The sequence below is a fragment of the Pelobates fuscus genome, chromosome 3 (genome assembly GCF_036172605.1).
Source record: "Pelobates fuscus isolate aPelFus1 chromosome 3, aPelFus1.pri, whole genome shotgun sequence".
Classification (NCBI taxonomy): Eukaryota; Metazoa; Chordata; class Amphibia; order Anura; family Pelobatidae; genus Pelobates; species Pelobates fuscus.
The window spans coordinates 352,443,569-352,465,978 of record NC_086319.1 but is presented as its reverse complement, the minus strand read 5'-3'; the positions used below and the strand labels follow the sequence as shown (position 1 = coordinate 352,465,978).

At 42.4% G+C, this 22,410-nt stretch overlaps 1 protein-coding gene across 1 annotated transcript in view; it reads left to right on the top strand.

The window, feature by feature from the left end:
- LOC134603319 (src substrate cortactin-like) overlaps nucleotides 1-22,410 on the top strand; it is a 59,173-nt gene that overhangs the window by 6,055 nt on the left and 30,708 nt on the right. Inside the window, exons 3-8 of the mRNA XM_063449176.1 lie at nucleotides 11,041-11,114; nucleotides 11,696-11,825; nucleotides 13,575-13,685; nucleotides 16,843-16,897; nucleotides 18,892-18,947; nucleotides 21,606-21,660. Of these exons, the coding sequence (XP_063305246.1) occupies nucleotides 11,041-11,114; nucleotides 11,696-11,825; nucleotides 13,575-13,685; nucleotides 16,843-16,897; nucleotides 18,892-18,947; nucleotides 21,606-21,660 (481 nt within the window). The remainder of the gene's footprint in view (nucleotides 1-11,040; nucleotides 11,115-11,695; nucleotides 11,826-13,574; nucleotides 13,686-16,842; nucleotides 16,898-18,891; nucleotides 18,948-21,605; nucleotides 21,661-22,410) is intronic.

Sequence of the window (22,410 nt, the reverse complement as noted above, 5' to 3'; positions counted from 1 at the left end):
AAGGCAGATAAATGTGCACATTTATCTAAGGATTTTTTTTGAGCAGCTGACCTGTTTATTGGGTTCGGCTGCTAGAATTTTGCCTGGCATTAAATCCAGTCAAAATTAAATTAGCAATCATTTTTGCCTGGGTTTTGCCGATAGAATGTGTAGTGGAGCTTAGTACTCTGTCTACCGTTTTCTTGCAGGAAAAAAAGTCGCGATTTAGTAATTATACCTCTCCTTGCACAGGTCTCATTCCCCCAAGTAAAGTGTCCAAAAAGTGCCCAGATTGGATGTGCCTAGCCTGAGAAATCATCTGTAATGGTAGACACCGTCACTGGGTGTTGGTGACGGACACTTTATGTAGGTCCCCACATTGCTCTTGTGTTTTAGTCACCCTGTATTTAGTCACCCTATAATGCAGCAGTTCCCAAACTGTGTGCTGGGCACACAGGGAGCCACAAGTTATTTTCCCGGTGCTATGATGATAACACAAGAAACTGTGCCTTCCTCTCCCCTGCCGGCTCTAACAGCTCAGGGGAGGGAGGGAGAGAGAACCCGGGGAGCTCTAACCTCCAGCTCCACCGGATTCTCCTCTCGCGAGCTCATGCTCCGAGTCTCACATGAGTGAACTCTAGCAGCTCCTGAGGCTGCTAGAGGTCACTGTCACCACCAGGGATTGCAGGAAATGTTCCCCCTCCCAGGCAAAGGTAAGCAGGGAGGAAGGACATAATTTTTATTTTTAATAAAAAAAAGAATTAATTAATTTTCCCTCCTACCCCCACAGACCCCACACCACACAATAGCTCCCCCATACACACAAACTGCCCCCCATACACACACACTGTACCCTTCACACAACCTGCCCCCCCACACACACACACTGGACCCCTAATGCATAAACTGCCTCCATACACACAGACACACACAATGTATCCCCCATACACACTGTACCCCTAATACACTGCACCCCTCACACACACACACACACACACACACACCACCCCTCACACACAAGCTACATCCTTCACAAACACACTGCACCCCTGTACACTGCACCCCTGCACACACACTGTACCCCTCACACACACACTACAGCCCATATCCCAGCAGACCCCAGGTAAGTTGTCCTGTTCTTAAACAGTTTTACTACTTACCCTGGGAGGGCACTATAACCACTACAATGCTATGTAGTGGTTATTGTGCCTGGATTGTTTCTTTAAATAATCTACCAGTGCCACTCTCAAGATTAGGGGCCCAATATTTGCCACAGCGCTGTACATATATACAATCTAGAAAAATGTTTTGACTTGGGGTGCATTGGCAAAATATTGAAATAGTAATGGCGCCTTGAACTTAAGAAGTTTGGGAACCGCTGGTATAATGTATTTGTTAGTTATTTTCATCCCCCCTCTCCTTGTTGTTTTCCCAGAAGGGTGATGTCCCATTGTTCCAGAGACACTTCCAGGCTAATTCAAACTGGCTGTTCTGACACGTCCTTATATCTCCCATGTGGTATTCAGCCCTTGTTATTATCAGTCCACATCCTGCCTTGTAAACACCGTGCTGCATTCACACTGATGTAAAACAGAATGGATGTAAATTAGGTTATTGTATGATTGTGAACCTGTTATTGTGCCATGCTTCTTGGTGTCCAGCAGGTAATTCAATTATGGTGACTTAAACTAATTACCGGTATATCCTGGACACCAAGACTCTGGGCAGGGACTTACATTGTTTTAAGTGACGACTTCCTGTGGGGAATGTGCCTATAAATACCTGTGTTGTATTCAATAAAGTCAGTTTTAATTCACCCTTCACTAAATCTTGGCTAGTGTTTGGGTGGGACAACTATACACTCTGCAAGAGAGCCTAATCACATTGGAGCTAAATCACAACTGCCCAGTGCAGTCACAGCACTAGGCTATTTAAGTGACATTTAGAGATACCCTTGCACAGGCAAATTGGATTTTTAACACTAACCTTTGTGGCTTAAAAGGAAGGGAATGCAATATGTGACAATATAGTTCCTACTCTAGTAATACAGAAATATACGTTGTAAGAGATGTGGATACCAGGTGACCACACAAGCCACACAGGTTTTGCAACACAGGAAATGTAGCAAATAACAGAGCCCAGCATGGTATTAAATATGAGATGCAATATGAAGAACATCTGTTAGACTGGCTACTGGCAATCCAATCTCAGGCTGGCTACTGGCAATCCAATCTCAGGCTGGCTACTGGCAATCTCAGACTGGCTACTGGCAATCCAATCTCAGGCTGGCTACTGGCAATCCAATCTCAGGCTGGCTACTGGCAATCTAATCTCAGGCTGGCTACTGGCAATCTCAGGCTGGCTGCTGGCAATCTCAGGCTGGCTGCTGGCAATCTCAGGCTGGCTGCTGGCAATCTCAGGCTGGCTACTGGCAATCTCAGGCTGGCTGCTGGCAATCTCAGGCTGGCTACTGGCAATCTCAGGCTGGCTGCTGGCAATCTCAGGTTGGCTACTGGCAATCTCAAACTTGGGGCTGGCAAGTCCTTCAGGTCAACTTGCATATGTTTTTTTTTCCAAAAGCACTGCTGATTATCTTTCCTGCTGGGTGTCCCACATGCAAGATATCCCTACATGCAACATTGCCACATAGTGCTGGCCTAAGATGGCAGCACCAATCTTTAATTTAGGCAGGACCTTAGCATGGCAGTCACACAGACTCCTTTGTTGTGGGTACAAACGTTTTGCTACTAAGGATTCTTGGTATAAACATGATGTATTTGTTGTGCTTGTAATCCCTTCTGAACATAGAGTTTCCTGTTCCTGATTTAAAGGACCACTCTAGTGCCAGGAAAGCATACTCGTTTTCCTGGCACTAGAGTGCCCTGAGGGTGCCCCCACCCTCAGGGACCCCCTCCCGCCCGGCTCTGGAAAGGGGAAAGGGGTAAAAACTTACCTTTTCCCAGCGCTGGGTGGGGAGCTCTCCTCCTCCGATCCTCCTCTTCTCCTCCCCGTCGGCTGAATGCGCACGCGCGGCAAGAGCTGCGCGCGCATTCAGCCGGTCACATAGGAAAGCATTCACAATGCTTTCCTATGGACGCTTGCGTGCTCTCACTGTGATTTTCACAGTGAGAATCACGCAAGCGCCTCTAGCGGCTGTCAATGAGACAGCCACTAGAGGACATAGGGGGAAGGCTTAACCCATTAATAAACATAGCAGTTTCTCTGAAACTGCTATGTTTATGAAAAATTGGGTTAACCCTAGAAGGACCTGGCACCCAGACCACCTCATTAAGCTGAAGTGGTCTGGGTGCCTAGAGTGGTCCTTTAAGCTCATTTACCACCTACATTGGCAAACTTAAAGCAGAAGTAAATCTATTATCTCACTTTTCGGAAAACGTCTAAATAGTTCTATACTCTGAGAAGTTGATTTTCCATGTCTATATTACTATTTGTTCTACATATATGGGAGTAAAAACGGTTGTCGACTGTCCACTGGAATTTGAGGGTATTTATAGAAATAAAACCATGGGATTCATTAGAAGTATATAGATAATACATTAAAATGGAACAAATTAATTTAGGAAAAAATTTAAATAAACCAGATGCATTCACAGATCCTAAAAATGCACAATAGAGGGAAGCTGTCAGAATCTTCAAGTAGACCCTTCTGATCTTGTCCCATAATCCCTAATACAGAAAAGGTTTATTGTATATGTGGTTTATCATGCAGCTACTTGTTGCACATGATCAGTGGAACTGCTCAGTTACCTTAAAGAAACCATACTAAGGCCACTGTCAATGTAAACTTAACAGTTCACAGTTTTGTAAACAAGGCTGTGTAGTGTGTACTGTGAAAGAGAGAGTGTGTGAGAGAGAGAGCGAGAGTGTGTGTGTGTGTTTTAACCCCTTGTGTACCTTGGTACACTGGTTTATTATCCAGTGCGCTACTTACCTACAAAGGGTTATCATAAGTGCTACAAATAAGCCTAATTAATAAAGCGTGTATATTAATATTTTAAGCTCCTGTCTGGATAATCCAATGGTTATCCATTATCTCAGGGGTCAAGTCCTGGGGAAAAAAGTGTGGGAACTCACCCAAGATTCCGCCCCCCCCCACCCCCCCCACACCTCCCCTTAAAAAAAATTATACTCCTATGCATATAGTGCAGTGCAGGGTGTGTATAATGAATGTAGTGTGTTTGTAGTGAATGCAGAGTATGGATAATGAATGTAGTGTGTTTGTAGTGAGTGCAGTGTGTATAATGAATGTAGTGTGTTTGTAGTGAGTGCAGTGTGTATAATAAATTTAGTGTGTTTGTAGTGAGAGCAGAGTGTGTATAATGAAGTGTTTGTAGTGAGTGCAGTGTGTATAATAAATGTAGTGTGTTTGTAGTGAGTGCAGAATGTGTATAATGAATGTAGTGTGTGTGTAGTGAGTGCAGTGTGTATAACGAATATAGTGTGTAGTGAGTGCAAAGTGTGTATAGTGAATGTAGTGTGTTTGTAGTGAGTGCAGTGTATATAATGAATGTAGTGTGTTTGTAGTGAGTGCAGTGTGTATAATGAATGTAGTGTGTTTGTAGTGAGTGCAGAGTGTGTATAATGAATGCAGTGTATGTAGTGTGTTTGTAGTGAATGCAGAGTGTGTATAGTGAATGTAGTGTGTAGTGAGTGCAGAGTGTGTATAATGAATGCAGAGTCTATATAATGAATGCAGAGTGTGTATAGTGAATGTAGTGTGTTTGTAGTGAGTGCAGAGTGTGTATAATGAATGCAGTGTGTATAATGAATGCAGTGTATGTAGTGTGTGTGTAGTGAATGCAGAGTGTGTATAATGAATGCAGAGTGTGTATAGTGAATGTAGTGTGTGTAGTGAGTGCAGTGTGTACAGTGAATTTAGTGTGTTTGTAATGAGTGCATAGTGTGTATAATGAATGTAGTGTGTTTGTAGTAAGTGCAGATTGTGTATAATGAATGCAGTGTGTGTGTGCTGGATTATGTGTGTGTGTGTGTGTGTGTGTGTGTGTGTGCGTGTGTGCTGGATGATGTGTGTGTGTGCTGGATTATGTGTGTGTGTGCTGGATTATGTGTGTGTGTGCTGGATGATGTGTGTGTGCTGGATGATGTGTGTGTGCTGGATGATGTGTGTGTGTGCTGGATGATGTGTGTGTGTGCTGGAATATGTGTGTGTGTGCTGGATTATGTGTGTGTGTGTGCTGGATTATGTGTGTGTGTGCTGGATTATGTGTGTGTGTGCTGGATTATGTGTGTGTGTGCTGGATTATGTGTGTGTGTACTGGATTATGTGTGTGTGTGTGTGTGTGTGTGCTGGATTATGTGTGTGTGTGTACTGGATTATGTGTGTGTACTGGATTATGTGTGTGTGTGTGCTGGATTATGTGTGTGTGTGTTGGATTATGTGTGTGTGTGTGCTGGATTATGTGTGTGTGTGTGTACTGGATTATGTGTGTGTGTGTGTGTGTGTGTGTGTGTGCTGGATTATGTGTGTGTGTGTACTGGATTATGTGTGTGCGCTGGATGATGTGTGTGTGTGTACTGGATTATGTGTGTGTACTGGATTATGTGTGTGTGTGTGCTTGATGATGTGTGTGTGTGTACTGGATTATGTGTGTGTGTGTGTGTGTGTGTACTGGATTATGTGTGTGTGTGTGTGTGCTGGATTATGTGTGTGTGTGCTGGATTATGTGTGTGTGTGCTGGATTATGTGTGTGTGTGTGTGTGTGCTGGATTATGTGTGTGTGTGTGTACTGGATTATGTGTGTGTGTACTGGATTATGTGTGTGTGTGTGCTGGATTATGTGTGTGTGTGTGCTGGATTATGTGTGTGTGTGTGTTGGATTATGTGTGTGTGTGCTGGATTATGTGTGTGTGTGTACTGGATTATGTGTGTGTGTGTGTGTGTGTGTACTGGATTATGTGTGTGTGTGTGTGTGTGTGTGTGTGTGTGTGTGTGCTGGATTATGTGTGTGTGTGTACTGGATTATGTGTGTGTGTGTGTGTGTGCTGGATGATGGGGGGGATGCATTTGCTTTTTAACTTTTATGTGTTTATGTTTTTTTTTACTTTACTCCCCCCTCCCTGCTTCTTACCTTGTCAGGGAGGGGGGAGATCGCCTGGTGGTCCGGTGGAGGGTAGCAGCCGCTGCACACAGGGGCCATCACACGCGGCGTTCTTCTCCAGCTCTCTTAGCTTCAACTCTCGCGAGACTCGCCTGTGCGGAGCGTTGCCATGGTAACCAGTGGCAACGCTCTTACAGCTGCGGGTCTCGCGAGAGTTGAAGCTGAGAGAGCTGGAGAAGAATGCCCCTGTGTGCAGTTAGCAGGGCAGGTCCTGCAGGACTGGGAACGGCGTTCCTGCTTTGGAAAAAGTGCAGGAACGCCGTTCCCATGCGTTCCTGCAGGACTCGAGCCCTGCATTATCTATACTAGGTAGAGGAGTAGCCTTGTGTGGCTAGTATATTTCAATAGCACTGGGTATATATGTGGTTTGTGTATGTATTGGTGCATGCAGAGTGGACTTTAATACCATTTACCTCGGATACTGATTATACTTTTACAGTTTTTACCTCATCGACTATTGTGGATTAGGTGAATCTTTCCTGTGTTATGTTTTCATGTGACAACACTGAAGAAATTACTCTGCTACAATGTAAAGTAGTAAGTGTACAGCCTGTATAACAGTGTTTATTTTCTGTCCCCTCAAAATAACTCAACACACAGCCATTAATGTCTAAACCGTTGGCAACAAAAGTGAGTACACCCCTAAGTGGAAATGTCCAAATTGGGCCCAAAGTGTCAATTGTTACGGACCGTTTCACTTACAAGAGGGTAAAACCCAGTTTAGGCGATAATCCCCTTTTCCATAGACCAGCAGCTACTATAATCACCAACTTCCCGAACTCCCAAACTGCACGAATTCACCAACTCTCGGACAGCAGACACACGAACCCTGGAAGCAGCCGAACAGGAAAAGCAATACGAACAGCTTACACTCCTGGCAGTCGGCATACAGTCCCCTTTCCCCCCAAGAAAGAGACACACTCCAGCTTCAGAATTAAACAGCAACAACACTGATTTATTCACACACAGGCTTATATGAGATTCTCCCATGCAAGGGAGGGGTTTACAGTACACCAATCCAGTTTAAGGTACAACCCACACATCTCCTCCCTCCAACATATCTGTTAACACAATTAACAGGGACATAGTTTTACCCAAGTTTTGGATGTACCCTAAATACTTGGGGTACATCCACAAATCCAAAATACAGATAGCCCTAGTCTGGAGGAACAACATATGTTAAAATCAGCCCATTCGGATAAAGCGACCGCAGGGGTAAAGTATCCGAAAACAGTTCCATGCATTTTGGCCCTGCGGTCGGTCACAGAAAAGGGAACGAAACAGACGAATTGCCTGGGTTATGGAGCCTAAGGGGGATTCGCATGAATCCCCTAGTTCGTGAGTTTCTTTCTACCGAATGGCGGGCCGTTCGGTAGTTTCCCCACGAAATCCTGGAAGTCTGGAGGTCTCAGCGGTGTTTGCCTAGTCGAGTGTCCGTTTTCAGTTCCAGACGCTCGACGGCAAAACACCGCTGTTCGGTAGTTTAAGATGGCCGCCGCCACGTGTTCGTTTCCCGAATGGCGGCCACCCAGAGGACAAAGACCACACTACACTGATTGCCAATTACCCGTTTGCAACATTGTTGCAAACGGTAATTGGAGGCACACTTAGTCCTGGGTGGTCTGGTTGTTCGGTAGTTTCCTCAATACAATGAATGGAGTGATTCTACCGAACAATCAGATGAATGCTGCATATATATATATAACCCAGGTTAACTGCATACATAAATACATACATGACATTAAAGTATTAAAGGCAGGATTACTGTAATACGCTCCACAGTCTTAAAGGTACAGTATCCCAAAAGTCCCCATAGATCCACGGATGGCCCTTAAAGGCCCAGTAGCAGTAATATACATTATTACATGCCCAAATATAGTTTTTACAGTACAATATGTCCAGGGGCCATAGTCGCAAGGCAGGAGGCTAGCAACCAGGCTTCTCCAGTTCACAGTGGCGAAGTTGGTTTCGCCACATCAATATTTTGTTGGCCACCAGTGGCGTACATACCGGTATGTATGTCACTGGGCCAGCCTCTTCTCCTGGGGGGTCCAGGAGCCGGCCACCTCCAGGCCCCCCGAGGCTGACCCTGCTGTCATCCGGCTGGCCGGTACTGCGGGCGCGCGAGGGAGCACTGTCTCCTGGGTGCTTCCTCTTCAGCTCCCTCGCGCACCGCACTGATACCGGAGCCGGAAGATGACGTCATCTTCCGGCTCCGGGATCAGTACGCGGCGCGCGAGGGAGCTGAAGAGGAAGCACTCAGGAGACAGTGCTCCCTCGCGCGCCCGCCAGCCTGCCTGCCCACCGGGTGACCGGCCCCCCAGGAGCCCAGCAGCACCACTGGACCCCAGGGAATCCCCTCAGTTCTCCCACAGGTAAGGAGGCTGGGGGGATTTAAAAAAAATGTGTTTGTGAGTGTTAGTGTTAGTGAGTGTGTGTTAGAGTGTGAGTGTATGTTAGTGTGTGTTTGTGAGTGTATGTTAGTGTTAGTGAGTGTGTGTTAGAGTGTGAGTGTGTGTTAGTGAGTGTGTTAGTGTGTGTGAGTGTATGTTAGTGTGTGAGTGTGAGTGTATGTTAGTGTGTGTGAGTGTGTGTTAGCGTGTGTGTGTTAGTCTTAGAGTGTGTGTGTGAGTGTATGTTAGTGTGTGTGTGTGTGTGTGTTAGAGTGTGTGTTAGTGTGTGTGTCTGTTACTGAGTATGTTTGTGTGCATCTGTTAGTGAGTGTGTATGTATGTCTGTCACTGAGTGTGTGTCTGTCAGTAAATGTGTGCGTCTGCTCTGAAACGGCTATGTTTTCAGCTGCAGGGTTAAAACTAGAGACCTGGCACCCAGACCACTTCATTGAGCTGATGTGATCTGGGTGTCTGTAGTGATCCTTAAAGTGTATGTGTTTATGCATGCACTGGCGTACATACCGCGGTCACACAGGTCGCAGCCCTGCGACCCGGTGCCCGCCGCCATGTGTTGCGGCCCCTGCCCGCGCAGCGTAAGCGCGCGGGGGGGCCCACGGATCAGTTTTCGCACCGGGGCCCCATGGGTTGTGTGTACGCCACTGGTGGCCACCATTATTTTCCAGCACTGCCTTAACCCTCATGGGCATGGAGTTCACCAGAGCTTCACAGGTTGCCATTGGAGTCCTCTTTCACTCCTCCATGACGACCTCATGGAGCTGGTGGATATTAGAGACCTTGCACTCCCCCACTTTCCGTTTGAGGATACCCCACAGATGCTCAATAGGGTTTAGGTCTAGAGACATACTTGGCCAGTCTATCACCTTTACCTTCAGCTTCTTTAGCAAGGCAGTGGTCATCTTGGAGGTGTGTTTGGGGCTGTTTTGTTGGAATACGTCTCCGTTTCCATGGCCCAGTCTCCAAAAGGAGGGGACCATGCTCTGCTTCAGTATGTCACAGTACATGTTGGCATTCATAGTTCACTAAATGAACTGTAGCTCCCCAGTGCCGAAAGCACTCATGCAGGCCCAGAACATGACACTCCCACCACCATGCTTGACTGTAGGCAAGACACACTTGTCTTTGTACTCCTCACCTGGTTGCCGCCAAGCACGCTTGACACTATCTGAACATAAATACGTTTATCTTGGTTTCATCAGACCACAGGACATTGTTCCAGTAATCCATGTCCTTAGTCTGCTTGTTTTTAGCAAACTGTTTGCAGGATTTCTTGTGTATCATCTTTAGAAGAGGCTTCCTTCTTGGACGACAACCATGCAGAACAATTTGACGCAGTGTGCAGTGTATGGTCTGAGCACTGACAGGCTGTCTCCCCACCCCCTCAACCTCTGCAGCAATGCTGGCAGCACTCATACGTCTATTTCCCAAAGACAACCTCTGGATTTTTTGACGCTGAGCACGTGCACTCAACTTCATTCGTTGACCATGGCGAGGTCTGCTTTGAGTGGAACCTGTCCTGTGAAACCGCTGTACGGTCTTGTACGGTCTTGTCCATTGTGCTGCAGCTCAGTTTCAGGGTCTTGGCAATCTTTTTATAGCGTTCTTATAGCCTAGGCCACGTATATGTAGAGCAACAATTCTTTTTTTTCAGATTCTCAAAGAGTTCTTTGCCATGAGGTGCCATGTTGAACTTCCGGTGACCAGTATGAGAGAGTGTGAGAGCGATAACAGAACATTTAACGCACCTGCTCCCCATTCACACCTGAGACCTTGTAACACTAACGAGTCACATGACACTGGAGAGGGAAAATTTCGAATTGGACCCAATTTGGACATTTCCACTTAGGGGCGTACTCACTTTTGTTGCCAACGGTTTAGACATTATTTGCTGTGTGTTGAGATATTTTGAGGGGACAGCAAATTTACACTGTTATACTGTTATACAGGCTTTACATTGTAGCAGAGTGTCATTTCTTCAGTGTTGTCACATGTAAAGATATAATAAAATATTCACAAAAAGGTGAGGGGTGTACTCACTTTTGTGAGATTCTGTGTATCAATAAATGACACAAAATAACACAGACAATGCTAGCCAACAACTAAGTGGATATTAATATCCAATATAAGGCCCAAGGTCTACTAAACAACAAATCCAACAAATAATAAATTACTATATACAATGCATACAATCATATACATCCCCAAAAGAAAAGAAAATGAAAAGAAACAATACATAAGGAAAACCAAACTAAATGAAGATTGCACAAAACACATCGAGAGCATATACTGATGATACATGCAATAATATACAAACAAATAATACATACCATATCAAAGAATCAATCAGAAAATAAGCTACAAAATTGCTGAAAGAAGAGGGAAACACCACAGGCAAAAAAAAAAAATGATACCCCTTTATCAAGGGAGCATGCATGACATCAAACCAAACTATTTATTAATTCAGTTTGACTCCTTCTTAGATATGATATGCAATGTAACCTTCTCCACAGAATGATGTCTCAGAAGAGGAGCAGCGTTGGGGAGCCAAAACAATAGAGGGTTCAGGACGTCCTCAACATGTAGAGTGAGTAATTTCTTTGTACATAATACATATGTGTGATATGTGAACTCATGTACATGGCCATGATGTTTTTTACAGGTGTTGAATTGTGAACACTTTAATCACTTGAAGTCCTTGTTCATGGTATGCCAATGGTAACGTAAAATTGGTATTATCTCCGATGAATATTGGGAGTTGATCCCCATATTTAACACACTATAATAAACCTTGCAAAGAAATAAAAGAGTTTTTTAAAATACATATACATAATAGTTATTCTTCATTGAGCTGCTAGATCAAGAGTGTGTTCATATACTACTCCCATTGTTCTCAGTGGAATTCCTGAGCATATCCTATGAGTTATTTATGAGATATGTAACAAATCCTTGGACAGTAGTTTCACTTATGAATATTTGAGGATGAAACCACTGCATAAGCTAATAGAAGGTAGAAATTGCATATGAATTTGTATCTTAAAAGCCTAATCTTTTCATTTGAGTGTCCATCAAAGAATGAGTCTTCAAGCCATGTTGAGCAAATACATTTTCTCCTGTATCATTTTCTATCATTATCTTGCTTACACTCTCATTATTTTCCATATCAAGCATAAGCAAACTGAGAAGCAATGTATCCAAGGAACATGAGCATCTGAAGAAAAAAGAGCTTCAGGATGGACCTCAGGCATCTTACGGATATGGTGGACAGTTTGGGACAGAGAATGACAGAATGGACAAGGTACATCTAACATTAAGAAGTTAAAATGTTGCAAGATATCAATTACAAATAAATACATATTCATTGCTACTCACTATTTTAGTGTCCATGCCATCTTTCTGTTCTTCTTTCTTGATATCTCAGTTTGACTTATGTTTCAATGTTTGAGAAACCTTGTGTGTGGCTTACCGTATTTTAATCTCAAATTCAGTGTATCCTGAGACTCAAACTCTCTGAACCATCTGGTTTTGGAATGTGGCAAAGCCTTAATAAAATGTGACGTAAAATTAACTCTAAATGTAATACAAGTATCAATATATAGAAAACAATTAAGACAGATATTGATTACTATGTTAATTTGAGAGATCCATGAACTACAACATGTGATGTACTGTGACGTGCCATCTCCACGGACTTGTTTTGGACTAAACAATAAATAGGGATGGACTGATGAGCAAGTAGTTGGATAATTTTCCATACATTTTTTAGTTCTAATATCAGCTCACCACCATTTGTTTTCTTTTATTATTGAGATTTCTGGTGAAAATGTGGAATAAGAATATTCTGTGCAACATAGAATAAACTGTATAAAACTCTTGTCAAAGGCTGACAAACACACCAATTGTAAAATATAGCCTTATTTTATGGGACTTTTAGGAATATAAAAAGCTAATTTCAATTTTAAATTATAAAGACACTCTATGCTATAAGTGACCCTTATATTCTAGAATGCAAAAATTAGATGATGCTCACCTTTAAAATTCTCCTGGCTGATACCAAATTCCAGACAGTCATAATCATTCAGCGGTGAGTTTCTTTCAGATAAGCTTTTAATAAAGATGTGATTTTGTTATAAGCTCATCCCATAAACCTCTGTCCTATAGGGGTTTATGGAATATGTACATTAGCTCCTGGCAGAAGTTCCATTCATCAGATCTGATGGGATCTGATGGGTACAAATAACTTGGTTTCTGTGAGCCTTTTGACAGTTCCCTTCATATATTTATGCACAGAGCTGCATAATCTGAGTGCCAAATTTCGCACATATGGCATTCCCACAGAGATGGTCAGAAACAGTTGGAATTTTACCATCATGAGCCCATGGAATATGAGGGCACTTCCTTGAACTATAACTTGTGTCATGCACATGTGCTGTCATGCTGCTTGGGGTGTTAAAGTTAATATAATGCCATAGTTTTACTATAAATCTTATTAGACTGACCAGCACTAGGTTGACATGTACTTTTTTTGTTTTTTCTTCCAAACAGCTTAGTAGCAACACTACATGCTGCCTCCTTTATAGTAACTTCCACGAACAAATGGTGCTCTAAGCAGCTATAGCTTTCATTGGGCATTCTCCTGTGTCCAGACATTTAGAGCATCCCTCTTATCTAATAAAATGGGAGATTAAAATGAAAGAAACTACATCTGGTATCAATGCAAACAAATTGTGGTAGCTTTTAAGGTCAAATTTGCCTAGTCTGTCGATTTTGAAATTTTGAGTGGAGTTTATCTGATTTTCTTACAAGATAGCTTTTTTAAATTCCTTTTTTCTGTGGTCAGCATAAGACTGCTATGCAAATTAGTAATTAGTAATATAATTTTCTTATATTGCCCTTGTCTCCTCTTTTCCACTACTTGCTTTTTAAATTCCTTCCATGGGAAATAAATCTACTTCCTTCTCCTTTGAAGCCATGTTCTTATGTAGATAGATGATAACTTGCAAATGAGATTAACAGGTATTTCTTATGGGTACTTTTTTTTTCCTAGAGTGCTTTGGGCCATGATTACAAGGCCGACATACAGATGCATTCCTCACAGACAGACGCAGCCAAGGGTTTTGGTGGAAAATATGGTGTGCAGAAGGATCGGACTGACAAAGTAAGTGACTGAAAAAGCAAAACATTGGGGTAGTTATGTTGTGTAAAAATCTTACTAAAATCCCTTTGAACTCCAAATTGTAACAGTGCAAAATGTGGACATGTCCATGGCGGGAAATACTGATGCAAGGAACATACATGTTTGAGTGTATATATATTATATGTAGCCTTGTACTGCAGAGAGCCCAGTTGGATTTTTTTCCCTAAGTAAGTGTGTTAATCTCATAAGAGCAGACATGAGGCTATTAGAGTAGGACCTGCCAAAGATGGGGTACATTGACGTTGTCAACCACTATTATTTTTGCCTAGATTAGGTGTTTTTAAATAACTAATAAAATCTGTCAACATTGAAGTTGCTGTTTAGTAGATAAGGGAGTGTGTAATTAATATATATATATATATATATATATATATACATATATATATATATATATATATATATATATATATATATATATATATATATATTGATAAAGTGAAGGCAGAGAGGCCATTTAACCCCAGGGGGAGTATGTGTAGTGTGTGTTGTAGGCAACACAAAGCTAAGTTTAGATATGGGCCCCTGGGGTGGAGCATTTGGAGAGCAGGGTGGGCCAATGCTCCACTCCACAGTTTAGTGGTTTTCTTGGGAGACATTTTTTTTTGTACTGTCTCCAACCCACTGCTCAGCTGCAGATAATCAGCTGTAGCAGTGGGAATAAACTCCTCCCTGCTAGGCAGGTAAGGGGGGGATTGCTGGCTTCCCCCCTTGGAAGCAGGTAGGAGAGAGGCTGTTCTCTCCAGTGAGAGGGTCAAGGCTGGCTTGGAGCACTGGGAGTGCAGAAAGTGAAGTAGTCAAGGCTGGCTTGGAGCACTGGGAGTGCTGAGAATGGACAAAGACACTAGGTTGGTGAAACCAATAATTGTGTTATAGTTTAACCCCTGAGAGATAGGGAATCTGAAGTGAGTTAGTGCTCAGACGAGCTAGGCTTTTTGTTTATAGGGATTTGTGTTACATTATTGCATTTATGTTTTCATTTGCTGCTGCCTCATGTGTAAACTTGCAAATAAAGTGCCTGGAATGAAGTTGCATTAAAAGGCTGTGCATGTTTTGCCCTAGAGGACCGTGCTACCTGCTGACAAGGATCACAATATGGTGGAGAATGCGGGCACAGTAGCACATTGAGGGTCTGTGGGTGTGCCAGTCATTCGGTAGTCTGCTTGAGGACTTTTTATTTTTCCAGCCCTGTTAATCAAATAAGTAGCACTGTACCGAGAAGACAACAGCAAAAGAGCTGATCAAAATAGAGAGAAGCAAAGCACCCCAGTTAAGCTCAAAAATGCTGTGCACTGTTTAGTAGCAGAGGCTACCCAAAAATGTCAACCAGCTGTTGGACAGTTTGGCAGAGAAAAGCAAGGCAGAGAAGTAGTGGCAAAACAAAGTCAAAAGAAGAAAGGCCAAGTAGCCGCTTCTGATTTAAGCCAAGAGAGAGCGACAGTTACAGAACCAAGCTGTGGTGATAAGATAGGCACTTCTGCACCTAAGCCCGACCAAGGTGAAAGTGACAAAGTAGGTGACATTGGCGTAACAGAATTAAATATTTCAGAGGCACCTGGTATTGCTACAAAGCCTTTGAATGATTGTCCGGGAGCCATAGAACTGGATCTACTGGCAAAGACTACATCTACAATGCCTGGGCGCACTGAATACCTGGAACCGCTGCCAGATTCTGGGAAAACCGTAATGGAATTAAAGGCGGACTTGGACTGCCTGACCGGCTGTTTGATACTGAGGCTGTCATTACCCAACGAGAGTCCATGACTGCGTCTCTGGGCAACCCCGAGGGAGCAGGGAGACCGATAGTCCAGAGGAAAGCATTGCTGGCATTGAGAGGTGGCCACTCAAGGCCGAACAAGCGGAGGATAACCCTGGGGAGGAAACCAGGCAAAGAAAAGATGAACTAAGCCGGGAGTCATTGCCTCCGGCAGAAGAACAGCGCTCCACACCAGGGCCAGGCTGAGCATGATGGGATGGAGCTGGGATAAAAGGCTGCATTCATGCAGGAGGAGGATGCTCTAGACAGCCTCCCTGGCCAACCCCCTGAGGATATAGAGATGAGACCTGTAGCATTACCCGTAGGGAGCAAGGAAGGCTCCCAGGAATTCGCAGAACTGATGGAGGATTATTCCAGTGGAGGATGAGCTGGTGACAGAAACAGGTCTTGAAGAGGTTGGGCACCTGGAAAATCCAGCTCATGAAGGAATTCGACGTATAGGTGATATAAAAAGGCTAGTTACATGCCAATAAAGTTGCCTAGATTATATGAAAACCAAAGGACTGTGCCTGTTGTTTACCCTAGAGGACCGTGCTACCTGCTGACAAGGATCACAAACCAAGAGGGTGGGAAAATTAGCCAGTGTTCTGCAAAGTATATACATAATATAAATATTGTGTGTTTATTTTGCAATATAAATACAAAATGAGGGTGCGCCGAAAAAGGTTAATCAGATAAAAAAAAAGATAAAAACTAATCTAAGCAATTATAGCACAAAATGTTATGGCAAAATATTGTAACAAATGAATTGTCACACAACTCACCTCCGCAAACTGAGACAAAGGTCATGGGAATCAAAATTGCTGTAATCCAAATGTATTATATCCATGTTAGCTGTACACTTCCAAAGTCCTAAAAGTTGTGATGTGTGACTTATTTCATGAAAAACTAAAAAACCTTGAAAATAAAGAATTAAAAAAAAAAAAAGAAACCAGAGGGAATGCACCCACAGAGTCATTGCTCAGTAGGAAGCTGTAAAGTGGCCCTTCTGTTATCTGTGTGGAGTGGCACTTTAAGATAAAGATGAATTTGCATTAATGTGACACATTTATTCTTTCAGTGATAAATTATTTATAAAAATTAAGAAGTCTAAGGCACAATTTTGAACCTAATTTGTGACTAACTCCTGCATTTATTAATCAGAACATTAATTTACAGTGCCAACTATATAATATATAACAGCTTCTTAAAAATAATTAAAATTATATATTTATTGTATACAGGAGCCACAATATATTTGTTTCATGGTGCGTTATATTCAATGCTGTTTTAAACCCAGTTTTGTGTACAATCAATATATATGTTCATTTATATTATTTTTATTATAATTAATGTTTATTTCAGTCAGCAGTTGGATTTGGTTATAAGGCTGAGATACAACAGCACACCTCCCAGCAAGGTGAGTCCACATGATTCTTGTCCATCGTATCTCTTGATTTTATTGCTTACCATCATATCTGGCAACTATGAAAGATAAGAGGCCATGCCCATGGCTACCATCAGGAGGTAACAACCTATGTTTTGTTCAGAGATGTAATGTTATATGGACCCTGGCAGATGGGAGTGGGACCAAGGAATTTATTTCCTAATGTGCCCCCCGCACTCACGGTTAGACCAGTGGCATGGCATAAGGAACATTGAGGGGTCTTCACTTGTGTTCTTAAGTTATTGGAGGGGATCCTAAAACCCACTCTCTGGTTACTGGCTTTCTCTTCCGGTAAAGTAATCCACTTGTGCTGCATTAGCCTTACAGGCCTAATAAGCACCCACCCAGCCACCTACTGCCATAGGGTCTACTTGCCTTGGCTGTCCTGCCCAGATTGCTCAGTGTTTCTGGCAATTAGAGATGAAGACTGAATAGCTGAAGGCTTGCAGACAATGCATATCTCCCAATAAGTCCTATTCAGGAGGGACAGTCCTTATTTTGGGCCCATATCACTCTGTCCCTCTTTTTTATTCTAATGTTCCTTTTTTTAAATTTATTTTTTTTTAAGAGCTCCAAATTGTTCCTGTGTCCGAATGTATAACAGAGCTATACAGTAATAATACTGACAGTAATGTGTCTAAGCTACAATAAATGTGTTTAGAAATCTGTCCGTGCAAATAAGAAAGGTTTTTGTTCTGATACTAGTAACAATTTATGCAACTAAAATGTGTAAGTCATCTACAAGTTCTCAGAACAGCCCGGTCTCTGGCCACACCTCTACTCACACCCCTATAATAAAAGTGTCCCTCTTTGTGTCTTTGAAAAGTTAGTTGGTGTGGATAGTGAAATGTGGAGGAAATAAGAATCCCAGAAAAAATAAGTGAAAAATAATGGTAAAATAAAGTATTTTTGTTGGCCAAGGAAGTTTGGGTAAGGAAGGTGGGTAAGAGACTTTCTAGGACAGTGATCAAGTGGGCCTCCCAACATCGATTTATAGAGTTAAGGTAATGATATTCTCAAAACCCGCTAATAGCGCTGGTCAGTGAATGAGAAGACCCTCTTTTTCACCTGGGAATTAACACATGATAATTATCACTGAACCAATTAAATAAGCTATAGCAGTAATGTATCTATCATTTGTATGCCCATCGGCATACATCATTCTGTGTAGTATCCCTAACATTCTTATAGGGGTTAGCACAGAGAAAAAAGTATTTTTAGGCAAAACATTTTTACAAGCAAAGTACTCACTTCACTTGAAAAAAAATATGGTAGGTTAAGCAGGTATAGTGTAGTTCAGTATAAACTGTTTTGGCAGGAGATATGGATATAAATTCCTAAACTATGAGGGTGACCTTGTAGCTAAATTCACATATACAGGCCAAACTAACAAGAAAGGAAAGAGTATTGGACTGCAGAGATGTAGATGCAGGACACCAGAGAACAAACCCAGAAAGGTGGGGCAGAACTCCAAAATCAGGATGTCCAGTAGGATTTGGGACTGGTGGGAGGTATTATTTTATAAAGGAAACTATCCAAAGTCAAGCATTCCAAATAAACATGAAAACTTCACATTTGCCAAAGGTTATAGAGCATGGAGATCACAAGATCAGAATACACAGATAATAATACAATATATGTAGAAAAACACGACATGGATTAGTGACTTACAAAATACAATATGTTTTTAATATTTTCAGAATCCAACATTAATTAAGGTAAACTGGAATATCCAATAGTGCATGCACAGAGAGGTTTGATTGAGCCAGATAGATAAATTAGTTTGGGTCAACAGTTGTGTTCTGTGCTGCGCTTCTGTTTCAGTCCAAGCTTCCAATGAGTCTTGGACAGTTAAAAACAAAAATTAACACTTTTAATTTTTAAGGGATCTAAAAGTAAAAATTTATATTTGGTGTAGGTTCTACATGTACTTCTCAGAATGAACCTTTTTGCATCTATCTCTGCAGATTACTCCAAGGGGTTTGGAGGACGTTACGGTGTACAAACAGACCGTGTGGACAAGGTAACACCCACACAATACAATTTTTACTATTACAGAGAATTAGGTGCCCGTTTAGGGAGAACAGGTCTCCCAGAAGATGATCACCTACTCCTTTGGTACTGACAAAAGTATATCTAAGTAGGTCTAAGCAAGTGTTTAGTTATTTTTAAGCAAAAGTAGGTCTGAGCAAGTGTTTAGTTATTTTGTGAAATCCTACTATGACTAAGACACTACTTGCCTGGGCTAACTAATAAGATGACCATGGGCAGAAAGAACGGTCTTGTTGTTTACAGTAGTGAGGGGGCAAAAAAAAAGGGAATGGTGGTATGGAGAGAGATGAAGATGCAGTATGGGTAGTGTGACAGATCCATCTGTATAACTACTATTGCTGGTTCGTCTGTTTTATCTTCATTCGTGGAATTACCTGTCCGTATGCCCCTGTTCGTTTATTGCAGGATTATACCGAACAAAACTACCGAACGGACGGCCACCCAGAAGAGAAGTGTGCTGTGGTTAACCTCTTGGCCCCAATTAGAACGTTGTGGTTAACCGCAGACACCTCTTCATTCTAACCGTATGCAGGGTGGTCGTCGTTCGTATGCCGACCACGAGGCGGCAGCCATTTTAAACATGCAAACAGCGGTGTTCGACGAAGAACTCATGGAACTATAAACGGACACTTTTTCCTACCGAACACCGCTGAAACTGCCGATCGCCCTCTTTTATCGTCGAGGCATACGAAAACCGGTCTGTTCGGGAGTTTGGATGATATGAATGGACTTAACCCAGTAACCCAGCTAGTCATCCCATGGAGTCAATCGTATACCGAAAGACATGTGAAAGACTTTGACTCCATGGCGATTGAACTGTGTGCATTGGGTCTGAGCGCTATTCGGTAGTAATATACGCTCAGATCCAGGCTATCTGGGGATACGTTACACAAATCCAATGTATCCGGTATTTTTATAGTTATGTATTTTTATGTGTTTTTAATATACCATGTAAGATGGCGGTTTGCCTCTATCCTTGGAGATAATTGGATTTCTTCCCAATTATCTCCAGGATAGAGAGGAGGGTTTTACTTGTGTAAAGGGGAGTGTTTAAACCCGGGCCACTGCGATTGGCTACTGTACGATATGTGTCTCAGTCTTCCATCTGGTCCCCTAGGGGAGTGTCCACCAGGTGGGAGACCTGCATAAATACCAGGCAGGTAGCCCTCATTAAAGCAGAATCCTGTTTTACCCTCAAGACGGAGCTTGGTTTCGTATTTGGGGGGATTGCTACTTAGAAGTATTTATTTCGCCTGTTTTAGCCGTGGAAGGAGTTCGGCTGATTCTTTGTTTCGTGGATTTACCGCATTCCCTTGCACTCCGTTCGGGAGTTTGGCGGTCTACTGTAATAGAGCCTGTGTCTCTGAAAAGGGGAAGATCGGCTAATCTGCAGTTTCATCCATTTAAGCTGTGGGTGTCTTAACAGGTAGCAGATGAAGATGGGAGATAGGAGGTGATGAAAGATAATGACGGAAAAAAGGAGAGTGAGGGAGAAGTGGATAGTGGGAGTGTGAGTAAACAGAGGCTGAAAAAAATAGAAAAAAGAATAGTAAATTAGAACGTTTACTTATCCGTAATATAGGACAGAAAATCCTCCGAGGCTTTAAATAAAGGCCAGTGTGTCCATGTTGCCATATATCTGTCCATGTGTCCTCTGGAAGTGTCAAGTAACTCCTCGATTGAAAGCAATGCATTCTGTGAACTAAGGAGTGTAAGGTGTTTCCCAATGTGTTCTCTGGCTGAGAGAATCATATGATAATCTATGAAACAATGTAACATTTAACCCCTTAAGGACACATGACATGTGTGACATGTCATGATTCCCTTTTATTCCAGAAGTTTGGTCCTTAAGGGGTAGTGGGCTGCAGTTGTGAAGGAATTAAAAAGTAAATATTTTGCCTGAATTGCAGATAGTTTGAAGCTTACTCCAACCCTAAACCCCCAAACTCTATGGTCACCTTAGCTACATTTTAATTTTTTGTACCATGGACATTTTGCTTCAATTTGTTTGCTGTTCAGGTGAGCTAATTTCAAAATAGCTCAATCCAGTTAGCTTTTGTTTGAAATAAAATACAATGAACCTTATTGTTCATCGATACGATCATCCAAATGCTGGAAAAGTGAGTTGATTGAACGTAGCAGAATTTCATGAAGTTGGCATGGACTGAATAGACTCCTAAAACAGCCAAGCTGTGTCTACAGCTGAGTTGAATATTTTTTTTTTCAAATTGACTCCTCATTTTACAGTTTAGATTTAAATGTTACAATTCACTATATATTGAATAAACCCATGTGACTTTACTGATACTCTGTGTCTTTTGTTTACACCAGGGGTAGGCAACCTTCGGCTCTACAGATGTTGTGGACTACATCTCCCTTGATGCTTTGCCAGCAATATGGCTGTAAAAGCATTATGGGAGATGTAGTCCAAAACATCTGTAGAGCCGAAGGTTGCCTACCCCTGGTTTACACCAATACAGAAAGTTTCTACTGAAAATCCGACTTTTAAAAAAAATGCTTCTAGTTCATACTGGGTCAAGACAAGCAAAAATACAATATTGATTGCCCTTAGCCTGATAAATTGTACTGTTACAATATCATCTTTTTTTTTCTTCTTTTCCTTTTGCAGTCAGCGGTTGGTTTTGAATATAAAGCTCAGGTAGAGCAGCATTCTTCGCAGCAGGGTGAGTACACCACCTATTTATATTATATGTACCCTACTAACCTCTATTATATTCATTCATTCTCTGCTATACAACCCACACATTACACATTCTCTACAGAATCAAATCCTAATATGTGCTTATAACTCCCCTATGATGTGGTCATCACATTTTACTCCCAATGTCTATATGTGCAATTGAAGTAGCTCAACACAATGAAAGTTTCAAGTGGTTTGCCCAAATTCAACCAAAAATAAAACTTATAATGACTTCTCCAGTCTCAAAGTGATTCAAACCCCTGATTAGAATCCCTCACAACACCACACATTTGCAAAACAGATTTTGTCTCAAGCACACCTGATGCAACCGAACTTATCAAGGGCTTCATTATTGCACCAGGTGTGCTTGAGCTGGAACACGTGAAATACCTAAACTGGCTAAGAGTTTATTAAGTGTCACATTTAACTGCATGTTAGAAATATGGCTAACTCAAATGAATGGTCCACAAAGTTAAAGGGACTCTCCAGGCAGCCGTTTTTACTCACCTGGTTCCAGCGCCGGGAGCCTCGTGAAGCCGCGCCCCCTATTTCGTCAAAATGACGAGATAGGCGGGCGGGAGCAGGGAGCAATCAGATGCTTCCATTTGGAACCGTCATTGCTCCCTTGTGCGCATGCGCGGCTTCGCCACGCATGCGCACATGTTTCAGAGGGCGGCTTTCATGCCGCCCTCTGAAGTCCTGAGCGCACTACTGCGCATGCGCGCAGTGTGCG